At 37.2% G+C, this 25,903-nt stretch overlaps 1 protein-coding gene across 1 annotated transcript in view; it reads right to left on the reverse strand.

Moving 5' to 3' along the window:
- Positions 1 to 7,375: 7,375 nt before the first annotated feature.
- LOC110461004 (probable N-acetylgalactosaminyltransferase 9) overlaps positions 7,376 to 25,903 on the reverse strand; it is a 40,168-nt gene continuing 21,640 nt past the window's right edge. The window contains exons 4-11 of the mRNA XM_021514264.1: positions 18,569 to 18,769; positions 13,380 to 13,497; positions 12,263 to 12,350; positions 11,322 to 11,419; positions 10,507 to 10,641; positions 9,958 to 10,065; positions 8,692 to 8,823; positions 7,376 to 7,856 (exon numbers count right to left, since the gene is read on the reverse strand). Of these exons, the coding sequence (XP_021369939.1) occupies positions 7,713 to 7,856; positions 8,692 to 8,823; positions 9,958 to 10,065; positions 10,507 to 10,641; positions 11,322 to 11,419; positions 12,263 to 12,350; positions 13,380 to 13,497; positions 18,569 to 18,769 (1,024 nt within the window). The 3' untranslated portion in view covers positions 7,376 to 7,712. The remainder of the gene's footprint in view (positions 7,857 to 8,691; positions 8,824 to 9,957; positions 10,066 to 10,506; positions 10,642 to 11,321; positions 11,420 to 12,262; positions 12,351 to 13,379; positions 13,498 to 18,568; positions 18,770 to 25,903) is intronic.

Raw genomic sequence — 25,903 nt, forward strand, 5'->3', positions numbered from 1 at the left:
TTCATGAACCCCTGAACACATTTAATTCATATATACCATATAGTATGGCAGTAGCGATTTCTACGTCTAATTCGATTTTAGTGGTCATCGGTCAAGGTTACATTTTACCTCTTTTGAAGTAAAATACTTTTGTACCATATCTCATGAATCCCTTAACACAAATTTAGTTTATATTTTACACCATAGTATGTCACATCGAGTTTCTACACCTAATTAGATATTAGTTGTCATCGGTCCAGACTCAAAGGTCACAGGCAAAGATCGCACTTAACCACTTCTGTAGTAAAAATCTTGTGTACAAGACAACTTACAAACCACAAAACAAATTTAGATTCAGTTCAGTTTTACAACTCATTAGATTTGTGTGGTCATTGGTCAAGGTTAAAAGGTCAAATGTCACAGGCAAAGCGAGATGGGGAAAGGAGGGTGTATGTATATGAGCCTCCCCTCACTTTGTTTTTATTGCAGGATAAAAATGGTAAGTATTTTAGAATAAAGTGTGGCTAAGTTCTGTATACCAGGAAACTCTTGCCGCAATTTAACTTTCACACTTTTCACTTGCTATGATGAGGGCGAGTTTTCTTTACAGCAAATATCAGTACATGCGTAGCATACCTTATATAGTCATTGCATTTGAAGGGCTTACGTAACGCTGAGCAAATATAGATTTTACCAGTGAAGGGCAAAAGTTTGACTGGGGAAAAGTTTCCCGGAATATCATAATCCTTCACATATACCTTGCACACCCATGTACAGAATCGAAGCAAGAGCATCCTTCTGTTATAGAATAAAATAAATATTTCATAAGTAAAATTTAAATATTAAAGATATATATAATTCAGAAAAAAGGGAATTTAGTGCATTGGTGGAATGCTGAAGTATTAAGTAGTTACATATATTGTAAAAACATAAACAGTACAATAAAATTGAGAGATTTGTGCTGGTCTTATATATATGTACAAAAAGTATTTTTTACATTTTCTTCGGGTTAGTAAGTATGGATTTTGAAAAGTTCATTGAGCACAACCAATAAGTGTTTATATGTGATGTTTCAATGACTAGTATGGTATGTACTCTGTCTCCTTCATCAGACAAATGACCAGTGGAGGGTATGTACACAAAGGTGTAAATGTGTACAAGTTGTCCACAAGTACATACCATACTAGGCGTCGAAACGTCACATACCGTACTAGGCGTCGAAACGTCACATACCGTACTAGGCGTCGAAATGTCACTTACAAACACTTTTTGGTTGTCCTACATGGATTTTTCACACTACGTAAGATAATTCCCTTCATTTAAAATTTATTGAATATGAATTATTAAAATAGTATCAGTAATACAGTACTTTCATTGGGCTATAGGTGTAATATTATATATATATGTACCATACATTTATGAACTCTAAATGAATTAAAGTTACCATACATATCTTGATAAAACTCATTAGTGTTTTATACACATCCTTAGCCCTTACAACACTGTATACCAAAATGGACTCATCCAGAACAATGCATGGTAGAGTCTACTAAAGTTACATAAGGGATGAAAGGGTTTAAGTTCCCTTTAACAAGTATAGTAATCATGGTCGAAGATTTCCTTGTAGTGTTCAGACGAAAATATACCCAAAATATTTGTAATACAGTACTTTTTTTAACAACCAAGGAAAACATTGTACTAAATTGCAACGGATAAACTGCACCATTTGATATACTTTGCGACACCAAGTCAATGTATTGCCCAATAGACATTGTGACTTCATATAATAGGATTTCTAAATACTGCAACTCATTTTAATTTTGCAACGTACCGTTGAATCCCATAGTTGCGGCTTATCCCCATTAGTCTGTTATCCCGATATTTCAAGAAGCATTTTAAAAAACAGATTCGTTATTGTCTTAGACTCGGATGGTTAAAAGGAAGGTTATAGGAAGGTTATAAACTGTATGAACTTTGCTGATAAATACTGTGAATATACATATTTTAGTAACACGAGGCTTTGCCGAGTGTTTGGCAACTAAAGAATCTTTCCCTGAGGGTTGAGATTCCACTATCTCACCCACAAGGGGGTGAATGATTCTTTTTCTCTTACTCTGTTCTTTCATTGTGTATCATATGCACAATGTAATGATAACGTTACATGCTAAATTCTGGGTTGACGTGGCGTTGATGGATTGTTGACGTGACGTCATTGTATTGTTAAAGTGACGTCATGCCATTGTTAGGAATAGGGGAATCCCCCTGCTCAACCCTAGGGTGAGACAAGGAAATCTCACACTGGTAAAAATGCGGATACACCTGTCCAGGGTAAGAGAAAAGAAGATATTCACCACATACAAACAAGTTACTGTTTAAATAAACATTGGGGACTTGATACATTTACCACATAAAAATAATGAAGATGTTACGGAATTTAACTCCTGTTATATAAATAATATGTTGATGATGAATGGTAATCTCTACTCAAGCTTCTATCTACAGATGTGATTTCCAAGTGTTGCTTTTATATTGATGTGAAAAAAGATTACCATGTGCAGTTTTAATTACAGCTTTGAGATGCTAAGGCATTTATAGTTGTGCACTACATCAAGTCAGTGTCCTGTTAATGACTCACCTGAGCACAGAAATTGTGAAAATAATCTTCAATATCATGTTTGCTAAATTTGTCAATAATACACATAAATGCTTTCTCAAACAATTTAAAACAAGAATTTTATAACTCTCTAAGTAACAAACACCTTTAAATATAAATACATGTATAAGGAGACATCATATTCCAAATAAGGAGAAATCAGATTCCATATAAGGATATCGGACATATATTGAAAGTGGTGGCGCTAGTGGCGAATATGTGATTCTATGTTAACCAAACTTGTAAGTATACTCAATCCCCTAGACACCTGCGTTGCCCAACACACGTGTCAAAAATAATTACGGATTAGCATGTATATATTTTAAAACACCAACAAATATAACACCCACATACTTTTACATAAAAAAGGTCTGACAAGGTAATGTTAATGAGGAGTTTAAGATGATCGAGAAACGTTTGGACCCTAATACATTACACTAGCCAAGGATTACATGTCATGGGAAACTATTATACATGCATTACAGCTTCTAAGATTGTGTTGGGTAAATTCATAAATGAAGCTAAGCAGTTTACAACCACAGACACTGACAGCTATGCTATATATACCAAGATAAATGATATTTCAAAGTAGTAACAATGACCCTATATATTTGACAAAAAATTGCGAAAAATGTGAGAAGTTAAAACCGTCCAATGCTATGCATTCAAGTTGCGAAAAAAGCAAGATGTCTGAAATTCTGCTGGTTTAAAGAGACGTCAATGAGGATATGAAATCATGAATCTTCATCCAAAAGATGGCAAGAACTATTTGCGATATGTATTTAACCTCCCAAACAGGAGGCTAAATGTCCTGAATTATCTCCCTTTTATTATGACATACAAAACTAGAGTATTTACATCTATATTTTTTTTTTTATTCACACATGACATTGAAACACATCCACTCGCTTTTATGTAGTATAACACTTAATCTGTAACTTTTAAGCAGAACTATATGAAACATGGTTATTATAAGTACTGCGGAATTACTTTCATTCAATCAAACAAATTAAAGTAGAATAGCATATGATCGGGAAATTTTAAGTACATGTATAGTAAAAATCAATCTCTGGGATGATAGGTAGCGCTTGATTTTTGCATTTATACATCTGTATATACAACGTTTTTGAATTTTTACACGAAAAATGATCTTTATTAACTCCTAACATTTTGATACATATTTCATCTATATATTTACATATTTGGTCAAATTTTTGGACACTTATCAATACATGTATATGCATCTTCAACTTAAACACTTTCACAATGTACTAAAATATTGAAAAATAAATAATCATCCAGCTCACAGTTAACTCATTCACCTCAGAAGACACGGGATAGTTCATTATGAAATTTCAGGGGTGAATGAGTTAATCCTACAGACATGAATCTCTCGAGACAGAATTAACTTTCTATACATCTAATAGGCATTGTAACAACTTGCACACAAATATAAGTCTAAAGTCCAATAAATTAAGCACTCGTATACATGTAACAGCATATATTACACCAGTAAACAGTAACAATCGTATACATAATACAGAACACACCGTGTATACATCATACAGCACACGCCGTCTCCGGTCATGATCAATTAATATATAGGACATTTCATCACTATTTATGAGAAAGGAAACTACTTGAACAATGATATGTCCAAATGTGAAAAATATCCTCCAGAGCATATATATATATATGTGTACATATAATCATGATTAATGATTACAATCATGATTTATGATTACAATCATGATAAACAATAGAATGTATACCCAGAAAATGTTGCCCCATTAAAATGTTTTGCTCTTTTTTGCCCTTGTAACAAGGGGGGAGTTAATTGTGGCAGTGACTATTAGTGTATAGCATACTATACAGAGTAATGTGAAGGGCAATAAGGCGACAGGGCGAAAGTTTTCCCCATATGCAGTATGATCATGATTAACTACAATCCCTTCATCTATGTACAATGATGATTAACTCATGACCATTCACCCCTGAAAGACACATTTGAACAGTTCCAATTCAAAGGTTGGAATAGTCCATTATGAGATTTCAGGGGTGAATGAGTTAATAACTGTAAAATCTCTCCAGTTAACATACAGTGAAAAGTACCTAAATTTCCTTCTTTTGTTATATACATTAATGATTACCGGTAACTATGCGTCCTCCGATATATATTTACAATCTGGATTAATAAACTACAATTTTTGTTCGCAAAAAATCTGATGTAGATCTTTTGTTTACAAAAATAACATTGTGTTTATGTTTAAAAATAACCCCACTGTGTTGATACATACATGTATAATTCAGCAGCATCTTTGCTATATCACAGATCAACACCTGTCAGCTTAAATAATACTAGCTATCATCAGATCTGGTAAATAAGTATTTCTGCTAATTAAAGACAATGTTATTTAGGTGTCCGAGGTATATTTTTTTAATACTGTTAGCCACTTAAATTTATTTATACTCTGTATACTGTGCAACATGAAATGTTCGTGGGTACTTTCCTACGTGATCTGAGACCATTTAGATTGTATCGTGGTACAAACTTTCGTGGGTATCCTATATTTACAGACAGTATCGTGGTACAAACTTTCGTGGGTATCCTATATTTACAAACAGTAGACAAGTACATTGTATGTCTTCCAAATTTGTTGTATTCATTTTCATGGTTCAATAGCAACCACAGAAATAACGAATGTTTATACACCACAAACATTTCATGTTATACAGTACCAGGACACTTTTGCCGCAGTTTAACTTTTCGCCACAGTTTTACTTTCACCAATCAGTATTTTGCAGATTTTGTCCTGATCTGAACTTGGCCTTACAGCCTCGTACAAATTCACTGCTGAACTGGTAAATAAATGACAATCTGAATGTCTAAATGGAAGATCAATGAGAATAACCTTGATTATGAGAGGAAACAGAACCTTAATTTGGCTGCGGGATTGTGGGTAGGATGATCAAAGCACATGCCTTAACCAGTTTAGACCAAGTTCACCTGGACCAACAGTGTGCAGCATGTACAATATATATTATTGCAACTTCCCAAAATCAAATCATAATGAAAACTGGGTTTAAAGCTGTCTCCTATGAACTGTATTGATGTCGTATTAAAATCATGACCAGAAATGGTAAATATGTTCATGTGATATTATTTGCAAAGTTCAAAACCAAGTTTTACACTTTCCTATACATGTTTGTTAAAGCTCTGAATTGGTGTGGAGGATGCTATCCTATACTTGTCATCTCTGATATGCGCTAAGAATTGCCTCCCTTTTTCAAGATAAGCATATCCGAGTTATTAAATTGTTTTATTGTAAAGCTTTGTTATAAAAGATATTTGGTTAATGCATTCACATGTTGTGAATCTGTTTTAATTTATGCTGGCAAGGTAATGCATGGAACACATACAGTCAATCCCTGATGTAATGTCCCTTATTTCATTTTCCATCTCACTTACGGACAATATATTTCAAGGTCCCTTATTTCTCTTTTTCTTAAGATTTCCTTTACACCTTTTCCTCAACATAACACCAAACCCCTTTATTATAATGCCAAAATTTCTCTAAACAAATGGTGGCAGTATGACGGGGTTTTCCTGTACAGAAAAGTTAAACCTGAATTAAGAGACCATCTTTAGTAAGTTCATAGAATGGTTTCTTATTGTTTCATGTGGTCTAGATATCTTAATACAGGTTCAGTAAACAAGACAAAGCACTGTAATGGGGAGTTTCAAAGCGGTCTGTGAACCCAATTATTCTCTCTAATAGAATTGCTCTGTTAGTTGGGTGCAAATGAACACAGTTTGCCCACGTTACACATTCGAATGCCGGTGAAAAGAAAATTTGAAACACAATCATGAAAATATTTCTGTATGAAAATGAAGTGTTCTAAAATATGTCTTAATTGCAAAATTTTCAACCACGCATCAAATGTGGAGAAGTACTGAAGTTATCTTATTGCACATAAACTCTAAAGTACTGTGTAGTACTGCTTCAATTTTATAATTTACCAGTAGTTAATACCACTGCTAGACATTTAGTGAATTCTAAAGGAATGAGTACAGTTAGAAGTGTAATAACGCCGTTGCACAGAATACAACACTCGTACATAATGAAAAGAGAAAAAAAACGGTTTCATACAACATCAATATATACACATTTTGTACATAAATTAACTGTACATGTTAACATAACGTGAAACAGGGGTATAGCCACATGTCCATAGGTAGAAATCTCGTTAGCATACCTTGAGATTCTATTTTGGTGATCCCACATACTATATACAGATATATACCCAGATCCACGTTTATCAAAATTCATTTACCTCACGACATACAATGATAAATAATATTTACACTATTCTGTGCACACACAACATGTAAACGCTCACCGATTCAAAGTACTTCCCATTTACTCAATAACATGGAATATTAATTGGTACTTCCTCGTGCAGTTTTACGGTCACAAATTATTTTGTTCATACAAAATTACCTGTAGGTACAATTTTTGTTATTTTTTTTTTGATATTTTTTACATATGTCATGAAGAGATATTTTGATTTTAACGTCACTTTTTTAAATGTTATAAAACATGCAGATTACTGAGATTAGGCAAACAAAATCTGTATCTTAACCTTGTGTTTGTACATGTACTGCAACTGCAGAAAATTATTAAAAAAAATAAACTTTTTAAATAAAATTGGGGGTTTTGTGTTATACAGTGTCAGAAAACATGAAAGACTCATATATTTTTTTCGGAAATTTTGTGGAAAAAATATCAAATATGAAGATATAATGTGTAAGTGTGATGAAAGCAGATATCACTGAAAAGTAATCAATGTAAACTTACAACCTTTAACAATTTGGTCAATTACTCTAGCAGTTTCAAGGTTGTCTGCAGATTTCTGTCCTCAGTACTGTGCTGTTTTTTCAGCCTGTTGCAGACCTAAAACATTTTGTGACTTGCTGTAGTGATGTTGCAGGCTTCAACATTTTGTGACAAGCTGTACTGCTGGCAGAATTGTCCGCAGCTTGCTGTATAGATGTGAGGAGACCGGACTAGATTCCGTGTTACACATCCAGATAGTGTTCGAAGGCCCACTTCTGGGAGTCCTTGTTGGCTACACAGGTGATCACCATGCTGTAACCCCCAGACTCGACCTTTTCCCGGTCCAGACACAAGCCACTCTCTGTATGGATGATGGTGCCAGTATTCTACAACAGACATTTCTCTATATATATAGATATATGTAGATTCTTATATATCATGGAGCAAGAGTAAGTTATTGGCCAACCATTTTCAAAATCCTGTCAGAAAACTGCTCCTTTCTTCGTTCAAGTTCAGCCTGCCGTACATATTGAACTTCTTTTGAAGGCTCTTACATTAAATGATGATTCCCATACTCTGAAGGCTCTTACATTAAATGATGATCCCCATCCTCTGAAGGCTCTTACATTAAATGTTGATCCCCACCCTCCTCACAATTGAAGGATCTTACATCGATTCCTGATCCCGCCCTTTGAACTCTCTCACATTACTTGCTGTTCCCCACCTGTTTTTGGCTCTTACATAATTGCTGTTCCCAACACTTTGAAGGCTCATGTATTAATTGGTTCCCCACCCTTTGAAGGCTCTAACATTAATTTCTATCTCCACATTTGTTCACACGGTTTCCCACACTTCAAGGCCACTTTATTTGCCTTACATGGTTTCTTATTAGCAGTTACGTTTATGTCACATATTTTCCACCCTGAAAACTAGTACACAAATAATACGTTTACTAGGTTTTCAGCCTTCTAATGCTATAACATATATCTTTTAACGTTTCCCAAATATTTGACGGCCGTAATGTTTTCTTTTATCACATTTCCTTGCCTTTAATGACTGTTACATTGACTGTGTTGTGTGCCCATGTCTGGTTGACCACCACAAAACAAAAACTTTAGTCATGTTTTTCACCATTACGTGAATGAACAGCTGTATTCCAATCCTTAAAATCTATTATGTTAAATGCATCGGCTTGAAACTTTTGAGAAACCATAACGTTACCTTGTCGTGTTTCCACTTCTGGTTGGCCGCCCCGTTACAATTGACCAGATGAGGGTGTCCACCACTTTTTCCGTTGTACGCCATGCATCCCTCTTCTCGCCGAAGCTCGTTCTCCATACTCAGGGAAAATACCTGCAGATAACACAAACAGTGACATACTTCAGGTTCATGCAATTCCTCAATAAAATGCTTAGAGACACATTGATACACTATGTAACATTATTATGTTACAATTTAACAAACTACAAAACATACTGACATACAGAGATATTCAATGATGTTCTGTCTTATTAGATTCATTGACCTGTCTATTGTATATAACCTTGTGAGCAAAAATCAAGGACTTTTCTTCTTCAGCCCTTTTTACAATATGATTAACCAGAGCAACTTACTACTTATTTGTACAATAAGCAGTTTAATGTAAACTTTCCCTTTCTTGAAGTAACAACCCTGCTTACCAACTTATGGTGGGTTTCATTTGCCAGTTAATTTGGTATTTAAGAGCTTGACATCTATCAAGGAAGTCGTGATATTAAGTGCTGACAGTCAAATTCACAACACAGGGTTTCCAAAGGTCTGCGACAATACACCAGAGGTGGTATGCAGATTATTGGAAGAAGAAGAAGAAGAAGAAGAAGAGAAGAAGAAGAGGTGAAGAAGAAGATGCAGGTTGATAGCGACTATGGACAAGTTTTAGGGTCGCCATCATGATTTCATTCATGTGTGATATGGAGATAATTTTTCGCTACGTTGATCAGTCCGCCATGTTGTTTTGTTGTCAGTACCTTGGTTCTCGCTATGAGGACGTGACATTATATGGATCTGACCTAGATTTACATGGCAGGTATTGTCGAAGAAGCACAAGACGTTTATCCGTCCCAAACACTTGGTCCTATTATTCTCGATTTTTTCCACGACTTTTCATGCAAATCTTCCCTTTGTTAATATTTTGCCCTTTTTTTAACAGATTTTGAGTTCAAATTATGGATTTGTTGGAACTAAGGTATTCTGTTGTTATTTTCTTTATTGACATACTATAACAGATTAACACACTCTTTTATTTAAAGTTAAGGATTGACCTGCATTTTGACGGCGAATACAGTAGTATGAACGCTGTTGGCAACAAACATATTCTATGGTGCGCGTTATCTTTATGCACGGATATACATCGAAATATCTGTGTCATAAAGTCTGCAGAGTAAAACACTTCAATATGCACTTATACAGCATACAGCAACACTGACCAGGAAGGGTAACTCGACTTACCTCACTAGCACTGGCACCGTTCTGACAGCTGAATAATCCAACATCAAACGTCATCTTCTCATCCTTGCCCAGGGTATCAAGGCACAGGTTACTGCTCGGGTTTCTTACCTGTAATATCACAATGTACATATACCTGTATACACTGAGGGATCTGGTGTATGTAAACTGTTCATTGCTTTGTATCCAGGATACAATTTTGTGTCTTTTCTCCTTTTAATAATTTATCACAGGTCTTCAGATTTTTTGATATTTTTTTTGCAGAAATTAAATAAGTACTTATTACTGTTTGTTATTAGCCTGTTATTGCTGTGAATCTACATCAAAGTGAAATTTTCCTTTTTCAGTTCATATCACCTAAAGCCAATGCAAACTAGTGCTTACTGTTGCGAATTTCAACATACACATTCAAATCCACCCAGAAGAGGTGACATTATACTTAATCAAATGTAGCTGTATTGTTTTGGTGACAATAATAGGCTATGATGGTGGAGTTTGATTTGTATACCAAAATGTCTCTCACATACACCTTGGTTTGATGCACCAACTTACCATGCCCCAGGCATGTACATTTTCGTCGGGTATGAACTTTTCTGGGTACACGTTATCCAGGTACCATTTGAAGTTTTTACACTTGAGTTTTTCACGGAGGGCTTTTCTTTCAGATATATCTCCATAATCCTGTCCCTGAAATTCACATGTCAACATTGTCAGATCATCTGTCAATACAGGCGAGACCATCAGACAGGAAATATCAATCATCGATCAATAAACATGAAGTAAACAAGGTAACGCGGTGCAATACTAATCCCCCCCATTAGAGTTGGAGCCAAGGAACGACAGGGTTTGAGTTTAAATTTGATCTTGCCACCCAAGCTATTATGCAAAAACAGTTTTCTTTCAATAGAGAAAGTGACCTCGACCTTTGTCCTCTGACCTGAAAAGCAATCCTAAGTCAGCTCTTTCCATAAGGAAGCAGTGTTTGATGATTTTTTAAGAATAATCGGCCCATGAATGCTAGAGTTATCAAATAGAAACTTATTATCTATCTATAGAAACAGATACCCTAACTTCTGACCGGAAAAGAATCCCAAGCAAGCACATTTAGTAAGGAAACAGTGTATGAATTAAGTTAAGCAAATGGGAACTTTATTGATTGTGCAGAAACGAATTTTGTATTGATAGTAACCTTGACCTCTGCTCTACTTAAACCTACCCTTATGTAACTGCTTCAAGCTGCACAGCTGTTACTGCAGATATTTTTGAAAATATACAAAAAAAATTGGCTAAACTATTCAGAGGATTTTTCCTTGAAACAAACAGCAAGGGACTGGACCTTAAATTGGTAATAATATGTTTGAACTGACCAGGAGATCTCGGCGATGACTGTAGAATAGACGTTTGTACTCATCCATCCAAACCTCCGCCAGTCTCATTGAATTTAAACCATGAGTGTCCTTGTTTCCTGAAAATCAAAAATTAATTTCTTGTCATGTGATGCATTAGTATAAATTTTTAAGTATTCAGTCCAATCATACAACATGAAGTGACCAGTTACCTCTGAGCGTCAGTGTATCTACACTGTGCAGCACTGATGTACAGTAAAACCTTGTTGTAAAGCCAACATTCGTCCAGAGAAATTTTGGCATTATAAAAGGGTTCGATGATAAATTGAAGGAAACATACAGAGGAATTTTCGAAAAAAAACAGGAAAAAGGGGCCTTGGAATATGTAGGCAGTAATTATAAGCAAGGTGGCAAATGGAACATGAACATCAAATTTAAGGTTAACCTCATTATAAAGCCACCATTCGCCCAGAGAAATTTGGCATTATAAAGGGGTTCAATGATAAATTGGAGGAAACGTACATAGGAGTTCTTGGGAAAAATGGATCTTGAAATATGTTGGCAGTAAGCAAAGGTGGCAAATGGATAAGTGCATGGAATCAAGATAAACCTCTTTATTTTTGCTGTATAAATGATAAATTGAAGGAAACGTACAAAGGAATTCTTGAGAAAATGGGAAAAAGGGGTCTTGTAATATGTTGGCAGTAAGCAAGGTGGCAAATGGAACATGGACATTATATTTAGATTAACCTCATTATAAAGCCAGTATTTTCCAAAGAAAATTTTGGCATTATAAAGGGGTTTTGATGATAAATTGTAGGAAACATACAATGGAATTTTTGAGAAAACGGGAAGAAGGGATCTTGATGTAAGTTGGCAGTCTATTAAGATTTGTCTGTAAGGCATATTGTATATGATATTATAGTTAATACACTAGCTATCACAAACAAACTGTTCCTTACCTGGAAAAGTGTAGGGATGACTGGCGCGGAAGATATGGCCAACTCTAGAACAAGGGATGAACTCTAATTTGCCTCCACACATCCACACCTGAGCAGGTAAATTAAGATGAAGATTTTACGCCCTTTTCACCTATACAGACTAGACAAACTGTGCTGTGTGTGCAAGCTTACTTCATTACCTACTGTAGAATCATCTATTTTCGTGGGGTTAAAATTTCGTGGTTTTCATATACTAGCCTGTTTCAAGGACATCATATTTTGCTGATTTCTGATTTTCCCCTACCTATATCATACCAAATTTATGTTTTCGTGGGGATTTAATTTTGTGTTTTTTTGTTATCCACGAAATAAACAAAATTGAATGTCCCTCGAAAATTATGATTTTACAGTAATTCTTTCCGACTTCTTTTTGACAGACAGATGTGTGACCCAGATGATCAGAGAACATTAACTAGTATATATTTAAACTTTTTTTTTCAAGCTTAAACATCAAATATTACCTACACATTAAACCAGAATCTGTGTTAACATATATATTTCGAAAATTAATATAATTTGAAAGTGTAAATTATTCATTCTCTGATAAGCGATATTTGACTGTTTTACATTTTCAAATGAGCATCCAAATGGCTTTAAATAAATTCTTCACATGCATGGTTACTTTGGAAGTGACGTTTTCATAATTAAGTTGCTAGAGCGATGACATACATATGTACGGAATCCTATAATAACACTACAAGATCCATTGTCATTGTTAATGACAATACTCATTGTTATATTGTCATTGTCATTGTTATTGTCATTGTCAACGCTCACACAGAACTCATAAAGTCTCAAAGTAAAACATGCAAGGGAACCTGCATAAGAAATTCCAGAGAGATCTATCCTGTACCACACTAGATGTTGTGACAACTAGAATTGTGCAAGAATGAACGTCATACAGATGGACGGACAATGAACAAAGACAAAGGGCAATTCGAACAGCCCACCATCTGATAAAATGGTGGGCTAAAAAATCCTTTGTATCTAGTGATCTTTATCCTCTTCTCTGGATGACTGACCTCTAGATGACCTTATTATTAAGATGTATGGCCATCAGAGATGACATTTGACCTACCCTGAAGGATATTTCCAGATTCTCTCCTCCCCATACCTCCATGCCATTATCATAAGCTCCAATCTTGAAGAAAAATTCTCGGTCGACTGCGAACAGTCCACCCGCCATGGTTGGGGATCTGCAATATCAGAATCCATAATTTTAACCTTACATACTAAACCATCCTTAAAACAGATAATGTATGTTATTGCAATTTTTATAATAGTTCAAACTTATTTTATTTTCTAAGAAATATTCAGTAGACGAAGTTAATATTTTTATCAGACCTTTCATATCAAGCTCAATATGATTTAACATTAAAAAGTTCTGAAAGTTAGGTGAATTGAATATGTAGGTCATGTAGTAAGTGTATATATGATAAAGCATATTGCCTGCATTATAGCAGGAGGCATTGTTCGTGCAACTAACCGAATGAATCACATATGCAATGAAGTTGGAAAGAAACTGGTAATATTTATTTTTGCATTTCTAAATGATGTTTAGGCTCACGAGCTGATGTAAAAAGGTGTTGGGGGTCTCCTGCCCGATCCATGTGGATTTTCTCCAGGTACTCCGGTTTCCTCCCACATTAAGACTACTTTTTAACTATCATTCGGACCAACAAGAGTGATTAACATCAGTTGAAATTACTTGTTTTATAATTATTGTAAAATTAATAAAAGTTTATATTTTATATATTTGGCTCACGAAAATGAGTTAGCCTCCGTGTTGAGGCCCATGTCATTTGACTTGTTTGTTTTACGTCCTATTAACAGCAATGGTCATTTTTAAGGACGTGTCAGGTTTTGGTGGAGGAGGAAAGGCAGAATACCCGGAGAAAAACCACCGACTTGCAGCCAGTACTTGGCGACTGCCCCACATAGGCCTCAAGTCAGCGACCAAGTGGTGGAGGCTATAGTGGTAGCAGAATGTCAGACCCCTAAACCACTGGGCCATCCCGGCCCCTTATGCCATTTATTTACCAGAATTAACTCAATTGCTATGGCCTACAACAAAGATATCTATATATATACGGGCCTTAAAACTCTTAAACATTCACCTGGTCTTAACCGATTGAGCTATAGAGAAAATCGCTGTAGCCAAAAGTCAGTAGGAACCAGCGAGTATGTCATCAGTGACGCAACTAAAACATGATCACGGGCCTAGCACCATAACCATTCTACTTCCTGTGAACATTCCTGTCTTGCTCGACTTTGTTTTTTCTTATACACAGTAACCTCCCCTTAATTTCATTTTCGATATAACTGTAGATCAATTAAGCCAGCACACTTCTTTCGACCAGGTAGCTGATGCAGTCGGTTTGAGTGTCGGTTATTATCACAATCGAAGGTCAAGGGTTCAACAAGGGTTCAACAAGGGTTCAACTCCCTTCTAGCTCTATCCCAATTTCAACTGCCTGCAAACCCTGTTGGTGAATATATCTGTTTATTTCACCACCATTTTTTTTCTCATAAAAATCCAACAAAGGTATTGGGTTTTTTTTCAGAAATGATTTATCAAAGCTTCAAATTTAATTCAAGAAAAAAGAGTTTCAAATTCATAATAACAGTTTTTGGGTGTGGTCAGAAGGATCCTTTATGCCCACTAAAACTACCAGACTGACAGACCTTAATACGACAGACACATCTTTTAAATGGACAGGCTAATCTCAAGCTAGGCATGCAGTACCTAGTTTTGATTAGCCTTACTCTGAATAGAGCCATCCCATTATCACTATACAATAAACGGCCGACAGGTACAGAGTATTAACTGGGAATCGTTACTGTCCTAGCGTTCCTTAAGGCCATAGCATAGATTGTTTTCCTTCATTGATCTAAACCCCTACACCATGGTAACCTCACTATTGATCTAGATACCTGGTAGATGTTACAGGTGAGACTAAATTATTTATGACCAAAGTACATTTAGCGTAGCAGCTTAGTGAGGCATAGTACATGGTTACAAAGAAACATACACACATATAAACTCGGCCCAGTGATGTTTGTGATTACACATGAAAGGACAGATGAGCAAGCAGAGGCCCAGTGAAACTCAAAGCTACAAAACTGGAATAATTATATACTCCAAGAAGATAAATTGATTTTAATAGGATTTTAACAAATTCTATTTTTTCCCCAAAAAACTGACTGCCCACTGTTATAGTGAACACCATATTACTTGGCTGTAATTTAAAGTGCCCCAACCCCTTATGAAGGCCCTCCCCTTTTTATGGGCTCTTAAATTACTGAAATGAAATATTAAAAGCGGCTCCTTTCCTAAACATGACGCTTCATTCTGAACAAATTATAGTACAATATATACTTTGTATCTGACACTACAGTATCAGAATCTGACGAGAATGTTTTAGAAGAAACAACTTTGGAAGTCTCCCCTTGAGTGTGACAGTTGTCATGTCACCTTTACAGAAATTCACACAACGGTTTTATATCTTAATACGTCCCTAAGAATTGTACCTGCTGCCCCCATTGCATGATCGTTAGAGGCGACTAAATTTGGGATCTTATCTTTTCTCTTCTTTCTAAACAACTTTCTTCTTCCTAATGTCTCCCTTGACAATACCTAACTTTTGGCCTTTAGTTGAGCGTTCGCCCCTGTGAAGAAGGCTTTGGGTTCTGTCCCCTGACCGAGACATACCAGAGTCTGTAAAAAGGGTATTTTTTACTCCTGCTAAACGCTCAGCAATTTAGGAGTGGGACGACTGGTTCGCCCATTTGTCAGTATAATGTGACCGGGTGGGGCGTCCTGCTGGGTGTCTCCGGCAGTATGTTTCAGTGAGGTACACTATAAAGTCGGCATCAGTTCCGCGCTATCACAAGGAGACAAACCCGAACATATCGCAGCCTCCCAAAACACACACGCATTCACTACACTCATGCATCTTGCACACAGGGGAGGAAGTCCTTAAATGACCATAGCTGTTGATAGGACGTTAAACAATCTTAAACCAACCAAACCAAACTACATCTTAACAGTAAAGCAGCTCCCTTTAGCCAATTTTTTTCAAGCCCCTGGACACTAAATTACGGCAAAAACAGTATGCTTTATCATACCATACGAACAACTGTACCTTAATACATTTTAATACAACATTATCATTATGACTATTTAATCATTTAATCCTTGGGGGGGGGGGGGGGGGGGTAAATGGAAATATCTTTGACAATGAGCACATTAAATCAAATTTTAACAGACAGAAATAAAACCTTAAAACACTTTCTGAATTGAGATGGAACGCTGTAATTAAAATTTTCTTAAACACAATTGTCTTTAAAACTGAAAAAAAACACTTTAATAGATTACACATCTAAAAACAAAATATCTGTTGTCATCTTACATTTTTTTTTAAACAAAATAGTACTTTTTAAATAAAATATTGAGAACAATTTTACAAAACAGTGCAGAAAAAACATAATATTCTATTTTTTAAGTGAGTCTCACTTGGCGAAATTATCATAAAATCATTGTGACAAGCTCACAGTAGTGTTAATAGCAACATCACAGATAGTAGATACACTCTGTATCCTCTTAAACTCATTCACCCCTACAGTCTCATTTGAACCTTACCAAATCAATGACTGGGCAAGTCCAGTTTAAATATGTAGGGGTGAATGAGTTAAACAAATCTAGGAGAGATCTAGAAGAGCCAACACCCCTGGAGGGTTTGGGAAAGAAAAGGCCCGCTGTATTCTATTACAGGTGACTAACTATAAATATAATGTGGGGCCCCCTGCAGAATTAGAGGTTTTCTGCTGTCTTCTGCTAAGGGGCCACATTGAAGAAATCACCATTGATCTGCTGCCACCATAGCATCACATGGGATGTATATATTTCTGTCTACTTCCTAACTACCTTTTGTTTCTGAGTGCCTTCCTTAGCAATACCTCACTTTTGGCTTTACTGTTGAATGTTCATCAAGTTGAGTAAGGAAATGGGTTCTGTCCACATGCCGTGACATACCAAAGCCCCTCAGCCTGCTTAAGCTTTCAACATTTCCAAAAATGGCAACAACTTGTTCACTCGTTTTAAGTATAATGTTACGGACAGGATTGCTACGCTGGGTGCCTTCAGCATGGTATTTCAGTGAGGTAGCACTATAAAATCAGCATTAGATCCCCACTAATATAAGGAGCAAATACATAAACAGACCGTCGCCCTCACACAACACACATGCAGGCACGTCCTTAAAGACTTCAGCTGTTGACAGGACATTAAACCCTGTACCACCAACCTACCAAACAAAGCTAGTTCAATGTAGGTACAGGGTTCTGGTTTTAACAGTATCAACATTTAACCCTTTCACCACTGTGGACCACAATGGACTCATCCAGATAAATGTATGGTAGAGTCTACTAAAGTTGCCTAGGGGTGAAAGGGTTAAACTTACAGTTGTAGCACCAATGCTAAGCAATGCTCATAATGAATTGAAATGCAACAATCTAAACACTAACAGTTCGATTCCCAAACCATTGTACAGTATTGTGTATAAATTCTTCCTGCTTTCTGCAGTGGTCTCTTGCCGTTCATAGGAAATACAGCACCATTTTCACAAAATTATGACTACCGGGTACTTGTATACAAATTAAAGCTACATAACAAGAGGTACTATGATATGCCTAAAGGATCTTCAGGGGGAAAAAAACAATATTTTCATACATTTGACCACTAAAACAAACCAAGTCATCAAAGTCATTCATGTGGACAAATTTGACCTAATGAAAGTCATTCTAATCCAAACTGACGATCTCATAAAAGCTATTCTATGGAGTAGTCGAAATTGACAACCTCATGATGGCTTTTATATACTGTAGAAATAGTCCAAAATTTCTGTCACTATTGTCATTTTGGGTCAAAAACACTTGATCCGTTTCGTGGCTTTTGATGTAGTGAAATCTCAACTAAAAGATAACTTCTAGTCAGAGATTTCCCTACCGCATGCAGCTGCTTACTAACTTCTTCATGAAAGTCAATACTAAATGGCAAAGAGCTAATAAAGGTAGCCTTTTGGGAATCACACCCTACAGGATCTGTATATATCTGTAAGGTATTGTTTAAAATTATACTATAAAATGAAATTTAATTTCAAAACAAAGTTTTCCCTACAGGAGCTACTTAAATGAAATATATCCGTCATGAAAGCCACACTGATTTACGAAGAGCTTATTATAAACAAAGCCTTCGGGAAAGCGTACCCCACGGGATCTGTATATTTCCGTGAGACTGTATCCCGCTCCGGAACATTCCGCCAGGTGAAGTGCATGCTCCAAGAGAACCCCCCTACCTGGTAACCCCCGTTACCAGAGTACTCAAGGGTATCAGCATCAACAGCGTCCACTATAGGACACAAAATGGCCTGGGGGTTAGCCTGGATTCTGCCCAGCAGCGGCTCTATCCTAAAGGTCAAAAGAGGTCAAGATGGAGGTCATAAAAAAAGTCAAAAGCACCTTCTTAACCTAAACTACAAATTTTGATGAAAAATCTGCAGATCAAGGCAGTGGCTTGTCAATTTTGAAAGTACAGAAGAATACTGATCTGCAATATCAACCAACAGAAATTCTTTGCAAAATACTATGACAAATTTAGGAAATTATTATAATTCGATGTTACTAAAATGCTATCAATTTTGAATGACTGTACTTCAAAGAAACAACCAACTGCACAGGCCACAGACTTTCATCAAAATTTTCTAGTGATAGAGTACGTTTACAAGTACCGACACCCGACAGCTTCAGAGACAACAGCACCGACCCCACCTGAAAGCCAAAATCAAAGGTTCTATTAATAGTGACGTTACAGCACGAAACTGTACCTAATGGGGTCAACATCGGATTTGCGACGTTCCTTTTCGTGTTTAGGAATCGGACGCCACGAAAAGTGAAGACTCCACCAAAACCCGCCGACGGAGTAGCTTCCTGTGCCACCGTACTGTAGCGTGTCTTTGTCGATCAAGTCGATCTCTGGGCAGAGCATGGCAGTTGGGTCCTCATTTATTCTACCTAGTAGAGGCTCAAGCCTATCAAAGAAATTGTACATGGGTGTAACATCCCACTCACCAAGCAATAATCAAGTGTTTTCTTGTCATGTGGCTCAATTTACTATAAATTAGATTTGAAAAAATATTGGCTTAAACATTTGTTGTAGGCTGATATAAGTATTATTTATATACTGGGAGTCCTGAACTGAATTGTTTGGTCTGCTATAACTGGCAGTGTGTGATGAAATGAAAAAGTTCTACTGTTGCCAAGTGGGGCTGAATTACATTGTCAGTAAAGTTTTAATGCAAATTATAGTTAATACATAATCACAGTGACCTAGGGCCACTGAAAAAACTAACTTGTATGAGGAGAACTAGTGCTTTAGTTTTGTATAAAGTTTGATGAAAATTAGATTATAGATTAAGTCTCTGGACCAAACACACTGAAACTAAAATACTAAAGGAACAGAAAAAGACATTTCTTCATACTGTCAACCTACATTAATCCAGCCACCACTACTCCTGAGTTGTCCAATTATTCAGCTTGTTTTTATTGTCTGAGTTACCTCCCTTTTATTCCATTAGGTAACTTATACCTAAACCATACATGTTAATCAGCTCAACTAAGACTATACTTTTATCAACCTTAACTCATTCACCCCTGAAATTTCATAATGAACTATTCCAACCTTTGAATCGTAAGAGTTCAAATGTGTCATCAGGGGTGAATGAGTTAATATGAATTTAATTTTTCAGGATCCCTGTCCCGTGGCCCTAGACTCTAACTAAATTTATGAAACTGTTTTTCCTGGCATGACTATTGCTTTGATAAATCAAATCCACTGCACTGTGTTTTTTCTGTATATACAGTAACTTTGGATATAACTGCAGGACAGTTAGGACAGGACACATCTGTTTATCAGGTAGCTCCCTCAGTTTCCTGGGTTTCAATCCCAGTCTACTCCCACTAAATTTTTAACTCGTTGATCATTTCATCTTCAATATTTTTTCATTAAAGACCCATAAAGTATGTAGGAATGACTGAGGGTGCAACATTTACCCTTGGATATTGATCCCTAGTGGTGTCAGGGGACTCAAAAGTATCGTCCGTGTTGTGTGGGAACCAAGTTGTCCACTAATCACCTGACCAGTTCACATATTAAAGTGGTCGTATGCGTCCCAAGTTGTAAAGCGCAAAGGCGATGAAGGATATAGAAAGACTGAGGATGCAATATTTACCATTGGACATTGATCCCTAGCAGTAAACTGGATTACTAAAACCCGTTTTTTGTCCCTTCAGAAATGATTTATCAAAGCTAGTCATGGAAGAAAAAAAATATTCCAATGCATATAGTTACAATAGTGGTACAGGGAGTGGTATGTGTAGTTACAATAGTGGTACAGGGAGTGGTATGTGTAGTTACAATAGTGGTACAGGGAGTGGTATGTGTAGTTACAATAGTAGTACAGGGAGTGGTATGTGTAGTTACAATAGTGGTATGGGGAGTGGTATGTGTAGTTAAAATAGTAGTACAGGGAGTGGTATGTGTAATTACAATAGTGGTATAGGATGTGGTATGTGTAGTTACAATAGTGGTACAGGGAGTGGTATGTGTAGTTACAATAGTGGTACAGGGAGTGGTATGTGTGGTTACAATAGTGGTACATGGAATGGTATGTGTAGTTACAATACAGGGAGTGGTATGTGTGGTTACAATAGTGGTACAGTGAGTGGTATGTGTAGTTACAATAGTAGTACATGGAGTGGTATGTGTAGTTACAATAGTGGTACAGGGAGTGGTATGTGCAGTTACAATATTGGTACAGGGAGTAGTATGTGTAGTTACAATAGTGGTACAGGGAGAGGTATGTGTAGTTACAATAGTGGAACAGAGAGTGGTATGTGTAGTTACAATAGTGATACAGGGAGTGGTATGTGTAGTTACAATAGTGGTACAGGGAGAGGTATGTGTAGTTACAATAGTGGAACAGAGTGGTATGTGTAGTTACAATAGTGGTACAGGGAGTGGTATGTGTAGTTACAATAGTGGTACAGGGAGTGGTATGTGTAGTTACAATAGTGGTACAGGGAGTGGTATGTGTAGTTACAATAGTGGTACAGGGAGTGGTATGTGTAGTTACAATAGTGGTACAGGGAGTGGTATGTGTAGTTACAATAGTGGTACAGGGAGTGGTATGTGTAGTTACAATAGTGGTACAGGGAGTGGTATGTGTAGTTACAATAGTGGTACAGGGAGTGGTATGTGTAGTTACAATAGTGGTACAGGGAGTGGTATGTGTAGTTACAATAGTGGTACAGGGAGTGGTATGTGTAGTTACAATAGTGGTACAGGGAGTGGTATGTGTAGTTACAATAGTGGTACAGGGAGTGGTATGTGTAGTTACAATAGTGGTACAGGGAGTGGTATGTGTAGTTACAATAGTGGTACAGGGAGTGGTATGTGTAGTTACAATAGTGGTACAGGGAGTGGTATGTGTAGTTACAATAGTGGTACAGGGAGTGGTATGTGTAGTTACAATAGTGGTACAGGGAGTGGTATGTGTAGTTACAATAGTGGTACAGGGAGTGGTATGTGTAGTTACAATAGTGGTACAGGGAGTGGTATGTGTAGTTACAATAGTGGTACAGGGAGTGGTATGTGTAGTTACAATAGTGGTACAGGGAGTGGTATGTGTAGTTACAATAGTGGTACAGGGAGTGGTATGTGTAGTTACAATAGTGGTACAGGGAGTGGTATGTGTAGTTACAATAGTGGTACAGGGAGTGGTATGTGTAGTTACAATAGTGGTACAGGGAGTGGTATGTGTAGTTACAATAGTGGTACAGGGAGTGGTATGTGTAGTTACAATAGTGGTACAGGGAGTGGTATGTGTAGTTACAATAGTGGTACAGGGAGTGGTATGTGTAGTTACAATAGTGGTACAGGGAGTGGTATGTGTAGTTACAATAGTGGTACAGGGAGTGGTATGTGTAGTTACAATAGTGGTACAGGGAGTGGTATGTGTAGTTACAATAGTGGTACAGGGAGTGGTATGTGTAGTTACAATAGTGGTACAGGGAGTGGTATGTGTAGTTACAATAGTGGTACAGGGAGTGGTATGTGTAGTTACAATAGTGGTACAGGGAGTGGTATGTGTAGTTACAATAGTGGTACAGGGAGTGGTATGTGTAGTTACAATAGTGGTACAGGGAGTGGTATGTGTAGTTACAATAGTGGTACAGGGAGTGGTATGTGTAGTTACAATAGTGGTACAGGGAGTGGTATGTGTAGTTACAATAGTGGTACAGGGAGTGGTATGTGTAGTTACAATAGTGGTACAGGGAGTGGTATGTGTAGTTACAATAGTGGTACAGGGAGTGGTATGTGTAGTTACAATAGTGGTACAGGGAGTGGTATGTGTAGTTACAATAGTGGTACAGGGAGTGGTATGTGTAGTTACAATAGTGGTACAGGGAGTGGTATGTGTAGTTACAATAGTGGTACAGGGAGTGGTATGTGTAGTTACAATAGTGGTACAGGGAGTGGTATGTGTAGTTACAATAGTGGTACAGGGAGTGGTATGTGTAGTTACAATAGTGGTACAGGGAGTGGTATGTGTAGTTACAATAGTGGTACAGGGAGTGGTATGTGTAGTTACAATAGTGGTACAGGGAGTGGTATGTGTAGTTACAATAGTGGTACAGGGAGTGGTATGTGTAGTTACAATAGTGGTACAGGGAGTGGTATGTGTAGTTACAATAGTGGTACAGGGAGTGGTATGTGTAGTTACAATAGTGGTACAGGGAGTGGTATGTGTAGTTACAATAGTGGTACAGGGAGTGGTATGTGTAGTTACAATAGTGGTACAGGGAGTGGTATGTGTAGTTACAATAGTGGTACAGGGAGTGGTATGTGTAGTTACAATAGTGGTACAGGGAGTGGTATGTGTAGTTACAATAGTGGTACAGGGAGTGGTATGTGTAGTTACAATAGTGGTACAGGGAGTGGTATGTGTAGTTACAATAGTGGTACAGGGAGTGGTATGTGTAGTTACAATAGTGGTACAGGGAGTGGTATGTGTAGTTACAATAGTGGTACAGGGAGTGGTATGTGTGGTTACAATAGTGGTACATGGAATGGTATGTGTAGTTACAATAGTAGTACAGGGAGTGGTATGTGTAGTTACAATAGTGGTACAGGGAGTGGTATGTGTAGTTACAATAGTGGTACAGGGAGTGGTATGTGTAGTTACAATAGTGGTACAGGGAGTGGTATGTGTAGTTACAATAGTGGTACAGGGAGTGGTATGTGTAGTTACAATAGTGGTACAGGGAGTGGTATGTGTAGTTACAATAGTGGTACAGGGAGTGGTATGTGTAGTTACAATAGTGGTACAGGGAGTGGTATGTGTAGTTACAATAGTGGTACAGGGAGTGGTATGTGTAGTTACAATAGTGGTACAGGGAGTGGTATGTGTAGTTACAATAGTGGTACAGGGAGTGGTATGTGTAGTTACAATAGTGGTACAGGGAGTGGTATGTGTAGTTACAATAGTGGTACAGGGAGTGGTATGTGTAGTTACAATAGTGGTACAGGGAGTGGTATGTGTAGTTACAATAGTGGTACAGGGAGTGGTATGTGTAGTTTTCACCTCACTGAATTTCTATGGTTTAATGACATCAGCTCGATATTCATATAGCAAAGTAATAAGAGAAACATTACAAGGATAATAACTTAAGATTGATTTAAATTTAGTCACTCAGCTGTAAGCACAAGTAATATATCAACAGATTTGTCCATTCAGCCACAAGCAAGAATAATGAATCAACGGAGCCATTCATGAATATACAAAAAGAAAATTACATTTTTATTTCTTTTCTATATTCAGGTATGTCATAAATGTTTCATGGCGTACTAGCAAGGCCAAAGGCGTATCCCACTGCATGGGTTACAGACTACACCAAAGGAGCATTCCACTGCATGGGATACTGACTATACTATAAAAAGGAGAAAGGAGAACACTAAAGGAACATCCCACTATATGGGATACTGACTATACTATATCAAGGAGAATGGAGAACACTAAAGGAACATCCCACTGCATGGGATACAGTCTACACTAAAAGAGGACCCCACTGCATGGGATACAGGCTACACAAAAGGAACATTCCAATGCATGGGATACAGGCTACACTAAAGGACCATCCCGCTGCATGGGATACAGACCATCCCACTGCATGGGATACAGACTAAACTAAAAGAGGACCACACTGCATGGGATACAGGCTACACAAAAGGAATATTCCAATGCATGGGATACAGGCTACACTAAAGGACCATCCCGCTGCATGGGATACAGACCATCCCACTGCATGGGATACAGGCTACACTAAAGGAGCATCAAACTGTATGGGATACAAACTACACTGAAGGAGCACCCCACTGCATGGGATACAGGCTACACTAAATGAGCATCCCACTGCATGGGATACAGGCTACACTAAATGAGCATCCCATTGCATGGGATACAGGCTACACTGATGGAGCATCCCACTGCATGGGATACAGGCTACACTGATGGAGCAACCCACTGGATGGGATACACACTGCAGAATACAATGGAGAAAAAAGGAGCATCTCATGATCACTGCATGGGATAAACACTGCAGTATAGCATGGAGAAAGGAGAACCTAATTGCATATGGGAAACATGCTCCACTTATTCAAAGATCAAAGGAGCATATCACAGAGATATTCCCTACACTTTAAAATAACATTAAGGGCAGATTGGCTGAGTGGTTTGACACTCCCACCTTCGACGCTGGCGGGGGGGTTGATCCCGGAAGTTGTCGTATGCATGGAATATTCAGAGAAAGTGGTTTTTCTCTTGCCCACACAACTTTTTTAACTCCAACATTCTGACATTCTGGGTAGAGTATAAAATAGTCTGGGGTGGATGTTGCGGTATCTGTGCTGTAGCATTCATGTAAGGCGGCACTATAAATGATACCGTTGGAAGCACGGCCCCACTACAAACACGCAGGCATACACACATAGAGAGATATTAGCCAGGTGGTATAGGATTAGTAGTTTTCGCCAGATAAGGCAGCTCCTGCGAATTCCTCAAACCTGTATTGATTAATGTATAGGCTAATTGTATTGATTGTATATATCTATGTACTTTAAAGCACTTTAGAGTGGCTTATTCTAGCTAGATAGGGCGCTATATCAAATGTTGTTTATTATTATTATTCTGTGCATGGGGTACATGGTACAATATAACAAGGATAACAGTAGAATCTCACAGCATGGTATACACACTACATTGAAGAGAGCATCTTACTGTATATATATATACACACAATATATACACACTACAGTGAAGAGAGCATCTTACTGTATATATATATATATACACACTACAGTGAAGAGAGCATCTTACTGTATATATATATATACACAATATATACACACTACAGTGAAGAGAGCATCTTACTGTATATATATACACAATATATACACACTACAGTGAAGAGAGCATCTTACTGTAT

Source organism: Mizuhopecten yessoensis, unplaced genomic scaffold, assembly GCF_002113885.1.
Source record: "Mizuhopecten yessoensis strain PY_sf001 unplaced genomic scaffold, ASM211388v2 scaffold10531, whole genome shotgun sequence".
Classification (NCBI taxonomy): Eukaryota; Metazoa; Mollusca; class Bivalvia; order Pectinida; family Pectinidae; genus Mizuhopecten; species Mizuhopecten yessoensis.